We start from the raw sequence: 10,903 nt of genomic DNA, 5'->3' as shown, positions 1-10,903 counted from the left end.
CGTCTTGAAAGCCAGCATCCTCTCTTCCCAGGTCTATGTCACAGCCTATTTTGGGGCCATTTGCTCAGCTGAGATCTCGGTTGTTTGGGCAGAGGTGCAGTGGCCACAAGAGGCACCAATTACTGCACTTCCTCTCAGAGGCTGGAGAAATCTAAAAGGGAAAAGCTAGTGAACAAAAATAACTTGATGGAAGAAGGCTTCTGTGATCACAGGCTATCTGATATCACTGACAGATGCTTGGCCAGAAAAACACTGCTGGGAAGATAAGAGTAAGATGTTAATAGAATATGATTCAGAAATGAGATATAATCCAGAAAACAGGGAATAGGAAAGTGATGCCACAGCCTCTGTGCATGGTGTTGCATTCCCCTGGGGAATGAGGCTGGGGTTTTGTACTGATTCAATTCCCACGCTGTTGATTTCATAGGTTTTGGGCCAGGTTTTCATCTCCCAGTTTCATTCTGTGTCCATACAGCACCCACATGGCTGTAGGTGAGGAAAGCACAGAGCTTTCTTTTTGGGCTATGAACATCTTGCATTCAGAAGCTTTCTGTAATGCTGGTGATGGTTAAAACAAAGCCACTCTCTCTCCAGGCTGCAGAACTGGTACAGCAGCCACTAGGAAATCTTCCTCTTCCCCTTTCTGCCTTTACAAAAAGGCAGTAAGACCCAACTAATGCCAGGAAGCCCTGAACCTAAGCCAAGAAGCTATCTGTATGTCCAGAGGCATTAGTCTCTCACTCTTATTCAGCTCTCAGTGGGCTTTGCTGTGTTTGTGTTGAGGAGGGAATCAACTGCTGCTTGTCTGCAATCTGAGCAGACACATCTTATGTTTTCATCCCACCTCAACCACAGCAGCAGAAGCTGGGGGAAGGCAGTGCCCGTGGCAGATAGCTGCTGTTGTGCATGGGCTGCTGATCAAAAAGCTCTGCCTACGCTTTGGATGTGCTTAGTTTGGACCAAGAAAGGTTGAGCGATGCTCCAGTGTCCATTAATCTATCTTCGTTTCTCTCAAGGGACCCAGCTTTTTATTTAGTCATATATTCACGGCTGCTGTTGGCTCGCTGCTGCTCACATTAATTGCCCTTGAGCAGAAGAATGTCTCCCAGAAGGCCTCACCCTTTCTCAGCACCAGATCATAACTTCTTTAATTGCTGCTGTTAGCTTTCTGCTGGCTTCATCCCCTCTGCTGTCCCAGCGCAGAGCACAACAGCATGAGCCTTCGTCAGGCCCCTTGTCCCCACTGATGCTAATCTGGGGCAACACGATGCTACCAGCCAAAGCACCCCCCTAGGGACCCTATTCCTCTTTCAGAACCAGAAATTAAAATTATTAAAGCAAAAAAGTGTCTGACAGGAGCTGCCAGACAGAACCACAAAACTATTAGCTCGGTGGCTGACTGCAGTGTGAGAGCACAAGAGTAGGGCTTTGACTGCTAAAACCAAGGCTTGCAGGCTGTTTCTTTGACACAAGTTGTGTATTTCTGCTGCAACTTGGCTTTAAAAGCCTTTGGTATAGAAGCCAACAGCTGCAGTAGCCATGCACTAAGCAGTGTTGCACAAGGAAGATGCAAGCTTACAAACGTAGATGTCCCATAGCCACGACAGAGAGATAAGCCCTGTTTTCTTCCTTGATCGTAAGAATTCAAGAACCGAATCACTTCATTTCTCACGTTACCCTTTTTTTCAGTTGTTGTCATGGCAAAATCTCAGTAAGGGGGGGCAATTGTACCAAACCAGAGGAACATCAGATCTTCTCTCTGATTGATTGAAAGATTGATGAAAAGATGCGCTCAGAATCTCACTAAGAATTAACCCCACGTGTGTGAGCAGCTTCAAGGAGTGCAGCCCACACAATTCAAGCAGGAGATCAATGCACATCGGGAATGAGGCAGGGAGACAGCAAGTATATTTATATCTTCATTCAGGTAATGGTTTTCTGTGCTTCACCTACTGCTCCTTGGGGTGTTTTCCAGGTTGCATCAAGTGAATTTCGATGCTCCCACTTGTGAAGGCAAGCGCCGAGAAACGCTCTCCTTGATAGGGGACTTCTCCTCGTCAGCAGAGTTCTTTGTCACCATTGCAGTCTTTGCCTTCCTCTACTCGCTGGCTGCCACCGTGGTTTATATCTTCTTCCAGAACAAGTACCGTGAAAACAACAGGGGACCTCTAATTGTAAGTGTGCATTTGCAGTGTTTTCAGGAGCATTTTTGGTGGTTGTAGCTGTGGTGTGGTCCAGGAGATCCAGAAGCCCAACATCTAAAGCATCTTTGTTCACCTTTCTCAATATTGTAATGGGGATTTAAGCTTATAGCACCAAGGGTTGTAGAGATTATGTGAGGCTGGGGCTTAGTGACAGTTCTGTGTGTGCTTGTGGGGTTCTGTGCTTCCCCACCACCTCCTGCAGTGATGATGTCCACGTGGACAGTCGATGTGGAGCTGGGTGGTTGCATGTGGTTTGGGGTCAGGGCAGCTCTGTGACAGCAGAGCTCCATCGATAGGAAGGAAGGGAAGAGGAGGAATTAGATATCATCCTAGCAGAAAGATAAAAGCATGCCCAGCCACGGAGATTGCTTTCTGCTAATTACTGCTGAGTGCAGCCAAGTGACTTTGATTTGGAGAATTACATGGCTGGTTTTCCAGAATTACCTGCAGCTCCTGGCACATTTATGTCTCCACACTGACTTTTGAACATCCTTGCCCTTCAGTTATCATTACATGCACCCAGCAACCCGTGTCAATTTGTGTCATGATTTTTCTTTTTAGTGATTCCTAAAGGTGCCCAATAAAAAGCAAGTGCTGCAGCTTATTCTTTTTCTTATAAATCAAGGCTGTAAAACCCAGGAGAGCTGTTTTGTTCTAGGTGTCCATCACCCACCAGAGCATCATACCCAGGCAGGGACAGGTGCATGATGTTAGACCAGACCTCTGCATCTGCAGCCTGTAGGGATGCATCATGCTGCCGACAGGGACCACTCTCCTTCATTCTCCTCTAGTGAATAAATAGTGCCTTGCTTTGCTTGATGTGGTTGGTGTCAAGCAATACCTCATTTCAAACTGTCTATGCAGAGGATTAGTTGCAGAGATCTGCCATTTTAATTTTCTTGTGGAAAATAATTCTTTTTTTCTGACTAACTCCATTATCCTTCATGATGGAAAAAGGAATGACAATAGCAGTGCTAATGTGTCAGTTTATGATGTTGACATTTGTCATTGTCTGGGACTTTGCTGACAGCTGCTGCCGTTGTTTGTTGCAGGATGCACATTGCAATCCACTACAGCATCAGCATGGTGTTGATTTAATTTGTTCTGTGTAATGGACTGTAATTGAATCTACAAGTTAAATTTAACCGGTGCCTGTTACCAAAGCTGTTGTTTGCAGTTTTCCAGTCTTTAAAGCGAGCCTACATGACCTTATTTGTTCTGAACGTAAAGATTCTTCTGTGTGTCCTACAGCTGAGCTGCTCCTGCCAGGGGTTGGTGCTGGGCAGTGGCTCAGGGTTACTTATACTGCCAGAAGTGGGGTTCTACGTGCTCCAGGATGGGGTGCAAGGCAGCTTCCCAGGGCTGCAGGGCCCTCCTGAGGGATGCAATCAATTGTGCAAGGGATGAAGGCGGTGTTGGGTGTTTGTCTCTCAGTGATGACTGGGAGATGATGATTTTGCCCTTTCCTCTGCTGCCGTGTCTGATCACAATTTCATATTTAAAACCAGTCCTGTTTCAAGCCTCGTGTTTCCTGTTGGCTTGGGAGTTGCTCAGTCTGGGATGACATCTGCCTTTAAGCTGCGTCTTCTTAGAACTGGCTGCTTTCCTCCTGATGGATTTGAAAAATGAGTGGAACTTGAAATTTTAGGAGACTTTTTCAAAACTCTCATGCACAGGCAGTAAAGCAGTGTCATTGCATCCCAAATTGTATCAGACCTATCTGAGTGAAGGCACTGCAGTTATAAAAACATGATGGCCGCGGTTCCAGGAGACTCCTGGAGTAGGCTTCTGTTGTGAATGTTTTGAGTTCACCTTGTTGACACAAACATGGGGAAGGCCAACTGCTTGTGCTGAGAGCTACGCTGGGCACCACTTCAATGGATGGAAGTGTGGGAAAATATTTTAACATTCAGTGTGAAGTGAGACATTGTGGCAGGAAATATTCCCCGCTTGATTAACGGAGGGTTATCCTGGACAGATAAGCCTGGGAGAGGACCATATATTGGGTTTGGTTGAATTCATGCATTGCGTTTGGTTAAACTTATGCACTAGATTTGGTCAAACTCATGTGTTGGGTTTGGTTAAACTCACATGTTGCATTTGGCTTTGGGAAGCTGTATAGCATCTGTGAACAATCACATGTATTCACTTGTAAGTGTATCGCTTTATTCCAGTCAATTAACATAAATGCATTACTGGGCTTAGGCAAAAAGAGTTGATAAAACTCTGGAAAGAGAGAATAACCCAAATGAATGAATAACCCAAATGGTTCTTTGCATTTCAAAGAGCGATTTCAGCCTACTTCTGCCACCTCCCTTGGATGCACTTTGTCCTTGCTGCAGATGTTGGTGCCACCCAAAGGGCTTTGCTGGCAGCGAGTTCCTAAGACTGTAGCTGGAAGTACGTATGAGTGTAACTCATTCAAAGCTTGAAGTAGGCATTTTTGGCAAAGCTGGTAGCAGCAAGATTCAACTTGAAAAAGGCAGCAAGGATTTCTTTTTGGCTATGCATACTCCAAGCTCTTAAAAACTCCCTCCTTGGATATCCTGTGTGTTTTAAATTTGGGTTTTTTTGCTTTCTCCTACGTGTTCCTATTTTGCCTCCTTCTTAAAGGCACCTGTAGGCAGACCAGAGCACCTCAGCTGAGATCTGAAAATGGAACCTTGCAATTCGGAGTACGGTGTAACCATACAACAGACACACTGAAGAGATCTGCAAGCACGATTTCAAGAGGGCAACTACAAACATTACCTTGTTCCAAAGGCAAAAAGGAAAAAAAAAAACCCACAAAAGAAGACATAGCCATGCTATGGGGATATTAAACATTCAAATGCAAGATTTGTTTTAGTATGCAGACACTATGGCTTTAATTACCAAGGAGAAATTCCCCAGATAGACATTAAGCCACAGAACAGCTTAGCTTGAGATTCACTTTTATTTTCAGCATGTCATTATCTCATAACTCTGTTCCACCCAGAGTTGTGAAAATGTTCAGCCAGGAATCCAAACCTGCTTGCAAACAAGAGCAGTTCAAGCTCCAGCCAAAGCTTGAAGGCTAGCAAAGATTCAAAATAAATAGGAAGGCACAAGTTTGTGCTCTAGTCACATATTTGGTCGTATTTTTTTTTTTTAAGGCCAGGCTGGGTGGGGCCCTGAGCATCATGATGTAGTGGGTGGCAGCCCTGCCAAAGGGAGGGGAGATGGAACCAGGTAGTCCTGAAGGTCTTCTTCAACCTAAGTCATTCTATGATGATTCTGTGGTTTTGCTCCTTGCACAGAATGGATGAGATGTCTGTGCCCCTCTGCTGTAGTTGGGGAGCTTTGTTTTCTTTTATAACTGTCCTCTTTCTATCTTCCATATTGTGTTAGTTTTGGTCTGTTTGCCTCAGATTTCTACCCGCTGTTCATTTATTTTATTGTTAAGGCACTGATTCCAGAGCTTGGCTTTGCTTGCAAAAATATAACAGTGTGGCAACAGTAAGAGAGAATCATTATCATTTAACAAAGGTATTCCCCAAACTTCTGGTGCATCCCAGCCTACTGGGTTGCTGGGATCCCCTGTGCGAGCTGGAGCCTGGTTGGTAATATGTCAAGCCTCATAGGAAGAAAAAAGCATACACCATCATAGTTCATAGCTTAGCAAGAATCTGGCATTTCTACCAGCCGGAATTTTTCAGAAAATACTTTCAATTGAGCTATTGCCTCTAGGAGTTCATTTCTCATTCAGTTACTGCTAAGGCATAAAGTGTACAATAATTCCTTCTGCTGGAAATCTCCCTGAGAAGAAAATGCACTGCCAGGCTCTGTGCCTCTGCCTGCACTGCTCCCATTGAGTGCTAAGATGGTTGTCAGCTCCCGGCCTGCACAGCACGCTCTTCAGGAGAACCCATTTGGGCAGCACGAAGAGAGGTCAGAGGAACTCAAAGCCCGCAGAAAATAAATGGTGGTGCTGTTAAAAAGAAGGATGTGTCCTTTGGGAAGCATCCAAGCACAGTTACTGTGATCCCATCTGCGTGAGCAGAGCAGCCCTTTGTTCATGACGTGCCTGGTGCCTCCTCATCCATCCTCTCTTGGTGCTACGAAGAGCTCATTCCCCAAAGCTGGGGGTGCAGGGAGTAGAGGAGAACCATGTTTCTGGGGATCGCTTATTTCTTTGCATGCAAACCCTGAAGACTGCCTTCTTAATGATGGTTTGCTCCTCCTTTGCGATATACCTTTACTTTAAAGGGGAGAGGGGAAGCAGCCCCTCAGGGAGGGGGTATCAAGACGTGATGCAGTCAGTGGGATGTCAGACTTTGGCACCTCCGCCATCTGCTGTGCGCTGACAGATGGCATGGGAGATGACAGCAGAAAGGCTCTTCTATTTTAGCAAGACACGGTAAAGCTCGAAAAATCACATCTCCTCCCCCAGCTCCCCCCAAACCCACACAGCAACAGTGGCACTTGGCCACTTCTTCTGGCCAAGACGAGGACAAGTTGATGCTCCAGTGAGCCTTTTAGAGAAAAGTGAGCTTCAGAGCAGAGCTGTGGGGAATGGCTGTAGCCCGCAGGACCACTGCACCTCTTCTCTGTTTTCTCATGGATGGGAAGTGGGAGCACTGCTGGAACGGAGGAGCTGAGCAGTCCCTGTGCTTGGCAAATTGTTCTGTTTGTTTGTTTGCTGGGGTTAATTAGAGGCTGCATGGCGTGTGCAATGGGGACATTTGGCCTTATCTGCAGCTGGTGAGAAAGCACCTCAGCTGGTGGCTGGGGATTAGGCAGTTCCAGGTTCTGCCTGAGATGGAAACGCTTCCCATTGGAAACCTGTGCCAGGGACAGCCCCCAGCAGGGCCCAGCTCCTGCCCAAGCACCTGAGCGTTTCAGTTGCTCCAGCTCCTGGGCCAGGGCCGGGCATGGGGAGCAGCCAAGCTCCCAGGGCAGCTCAGCACCACATGCACCAGCCATGTGCCTGCAGGGATCTGCCCTTAGGCTGGAGGTGCCGATGGCAGCCTGAAAACCCTGGAAATTAGCACCATAGGCAGTAGTCCCAACTCATTGTGAAATAACAAAGTCTTGTTTCTTCTCTCTGATGTTTTTTTTTTAAATTTTTTTTCTTCTCAATGAGTACACCAGTATAATGCTCCCAAATGATTTGTCTTTTAGGATTTCATTGTGACAGTGGTCTTCTCCTTCTTGTGGCTAGTGGGCTCATCTGCTTGGGCTAAAGGACTGTCCGATGTAAAGATTGCCACCGACCCAGACGAAGTGCTCTTGCTGATGTCAGCCTGCAAACAGCAGTCCAACAAATGCTTGCCCGTTCGCAGTCCTGTTATGTCAAGCCTGAACACTTCTGTTGTAAGCACATTTCATGACTTACACCATTACCCCACTAATGTATTTTCATCTGTTTTGCCTGTGCGCTGACCTAAGTCAGCGGGTATAAACCTGTTAGTGGAAGGCATGTATCTGGAAGCAGAAGCTTGCTGAAGGGAAAGATAGAGCCTAGGTCAGAGCACCTGAGGATGTGGAGGGCAGGGATCCTTTGCTTACAACCTTCCCCAGCTGCATTGCTTTGGAAAAAGGGGTTGTGCCTGACAGATTCCTTTAAAAACCCTTGATAAGAGCAATACGAAATTGGTCTTTGTGTTTCAGTGAGACATTTAAATGTCATTCCAATGTTTAAAATATGTTTAAAGAACAAAATAAATGACTTCAAGCAAACTGGGCAATTCATTTCTGTTTTTAAAATATCTTCTTCCAATTTTATCTTCCCAGTGTTTCTTTAAGCTTGATTATATTCTCAAAAAAAGCATCTGGGACTAAAATCCCAAACTTACTAAAACAGCAGGGAGAATAGACGCTTAACCTTGCGAATTCACCTCAGGTCAATATGGAAGTTTGCTCCATGCCTTAGAGATCTTTCTGTCAGGTCTGCGGAGAAAGATTGATCGGGGCTCCTTGGTTCTCCAAGGACCATGGGGGGTTCAAGCCATCAGGCTGTGTGGCACCACACTGTGGGTAACAAGCTCCTTTTCTCCCCATCCAGGTCTTTGGATTCTTGAACTTTATCCTCTGGGCAGGCAACATTTGGTTTGTGTTTAAGGAGACGGGCTGGCACTCCTCGGGCCAGCGGCACGCTGCAGACACCATGGAGAAGCAGTCCAGTGGCTACAACCAGGGAGGCTACAACCAGGACAGCTACGGGCCAGCTGGGGGCTACAACCAGCCAGGCTCCTACGGGCAGGTGGGTGACTACGGCCAGCCCCAGAGCTACGGCCAGAGTGGGCCAACTTCCTTCTCTAATCAGATTTAAGGTGGTGTGAGCTCTTCCATCCCTCACACACAGAGCATTTAGCAGGTCTCAAGTTTCCGTGGCACCAGGTTTTCAAGGGTTTTACACAAATAAATACTACAACGCAGCGTTCAATGTCGGTTGACGATCTAATTCTACCTCCTGAGGTGGATGGGAGGTGGCCCGTGGCTGGAGCTGGCATGTTGAGCCCCTGATAGGCATATAAGGGGTGTGTGCATCACAGGTGGTGACCTGGAGTCAGTGTTGTAGTGCGTACTGTAGAGATAACTTTATGGTAGTTTCGTATGTGTTAAGATGGTAGAAGCATTTTGTAGCCTCAAGTCTGTAGTATTTAATATGCATAATATAATTGAATTTCCTTCTGCATTTTGGTGAGAAACAAAAGTGTTTTACTATTATTTCTACTGATTATTCTGTATATCCATGCATGTAACGGTTTCAAAGCTGCCTGTCTGTGACTCTCCAGAGCCTTTGTTTTGATCACATCCTTTGTTTCAGAAGATTTTACTATTATTTCAATTAACCGAGTCATCTGTAACTTAGTGCATGGAGAAGCAGTTTCATGCTACCAAATGTCTGGACTGTGTAAATGGAACTTCTCAACTTCTGCCACTACATTTTGTTAAATGTATGTTTAAAAGAAGTATGCATCTTTTATATATTTTGCAGAGTTGAATATATGGCTTACCCAAGTTCTGAATGCTTTGTAACAAAAATGTTTTTTCCTTGAAATGGCATTCAGTAGTATATATGGTACCTGACCAATGTTTATTCCATCTAACTGAGCTAAGTATTCATTCTATAAATCACTATTTCTATGGATGTTTTGTGAATCTTTATATGTGAGCTGTGGAGAATAAGGACCAAGTAACTGTGTTATATGTTTACAAAGGTACTTATGTAACTAAGATAACAGAGGTGCAGATATCAGCATATAAATCCACCTGAAGATGCCCTGTGTCTCAGTACATAAAACATGAAAAATGCATGTACTGTTGTGACCTTACGAAGCGTAAGCTTTCCTTTATACCCTCTTATTGTGAGAAAGTCTTTCTATCTGTGCTGTTCAAAGATTGTTGGATTTCCCTGTGTTCTGTTGCCGCTCTGAGCATGAGCTTGGTGCTACTGGAGAATGTAACTGGATTGACCAAATAGCCCAGGTTCGGAGGAACTCATGCTAAAATAGCCAGTGCCTGGCTCATAGCCCACTGGGATTTCTCCCTGGAAGATTCCTCACTGCAGAGTATTGGATGCGTTGACATGAAGTAAAGCCTGAAACACGATACGATAATCAAAACTGATCATCTGCATTTCTAAATAAAAGTGTATCAGTATATAATCTTGTATGAGCTGTAATGTGGAAAGCATCTTAGCTTAAAACAGCTTAGTTTCTTCTATGATTGTTGTAACCAATTTATGGCTACTTGGTGGATGAATCTATATTGTGATATCTATTTGACCCTAATAAAGTTATTGCATACAATGTGCTTTTTTCAGAGTATGATAATATTAAAATGTCACTGCAAAATAACCAAGATGGTGGACAGAATATCATCTCCGTGCTTGACCTTATTGGTCATATTCTTATTGTTTTCCAACACCTTTAAGAGCATTGTTTCAATGTGCAGTAGAATACGAGATGATTCTGTGGATACTTGTCTCTAATGGTCACTATCACAAGTTAAAATATATATATATATTAAACTGTGCAATTTAATATCTGCCCACCTCTATGCCTCTCTTTCCATCTATCAATAGGACTAGCCTAGTGCTGTGCTAATATCCCAGTTCTGTAGATTGCTGGACAAACCATTTCTCAAGCTGTAGAAAAGACAGGCTTGAATAACTAAATGAGAGCAAAATCCAATTTTCTGGGTCAGTGAAAATTTTTATTTTGGCTTTCTGTTCTTTTGTTCCTTCTTTTATACATTTGGAAAAAGCTAAATAGAGGCAAGTCAGAAGAGAATGAAATCTGTGCTTGTGGGGAGGGATGGCTGTGTCATGACAGCTGTTCATGTCTCATTCTACTATCCTCTCTTTCACTCATTATCCTTGTGTTGTTTGTTGTTGTTGTTGTTGTTGTTTTTTAAATCTGCTTTGTATTAATTGAACAGGAATGCTCTAAACTGTGTCCTCCAGGCTTCTCTCTGAGAAGATTTTTTCGTGCAATCCATCGTCATCAGCCTTTCCTTATGTGAGGGTCCCATTTCCTATCTTCTCTACGCAGTGCTGAGGGTCAGAAACTTGAGTTTTGCTTAGGTTCATTCCCCATTTCAAACAAGCTGAAATGCTTGTAACCATGTGAACACAGGAACTGTGGCTGTCCAGACCTCAAGGCTTAAGGCTGAAAAGGGGCAGATCCTAATACAAGATCAGGGTTGGAAATAAAACATGACTTCTTTGGGGT

General features: G+C 44.6%; 1 protein-coding gene across 2 annotated transcripts in view; it reads left to right on the top strand.

Moving 5' to 3' along the window:
* Nucleotides 1-9,952, top strand: part of SYNPR (synaptoporin) — a 78,475-nt gene extending 68,523 nt beyond the window's left edge. For both annotated transcript variants that reach the window (XM_042823731.1, XM_042823732.1), the window contains 3 exons: nucleotides 1,976-2,174; nucleotides 7,347-7,538; nucleotides 8,230-9,952. In XM_042823731.1, the coding sequence (XP_042679665.1) occupies nucleotides 1,976-2,174; nucleotides 7,347-7,538; nucleotides 8,230-8,496 (658 nt within the window). In that variant the 3' untranslated portion in view covers nucleotides 8,497-9,952. The remainder of the gene's footprint in view (nucleotides 1-1,975; nucleotides 2,175-7,346; nucleotides 7,539-8,229) is intronic.
* Nucleotides 9,953-10,903: the final 951 nt, after the last annotated feature.

Source organism: Centrocercus urophasianus, unplaced genomic scaffold (genome assembly GCF_019232065.1).
Source record: "Centrocercus urophasianus isolate 14NV4802_14NV808 unplaced genomic scaffold, USGS_Curo_1.0 seq_22, whole genome shotgun sequence".
Taxonomy (NCBI): domain Eukaryota; kingdom Metazoa; phylum Chordata; class Aves; order Galliformes; family Phasianidae; genus Centrocercus; species Centrocercus urophasianus.
The sequence above is the reverse complement of the archived record's forward strand: the minus strand, read 5'-3'. Positions and strand labels throughout refer to the sequence as shown.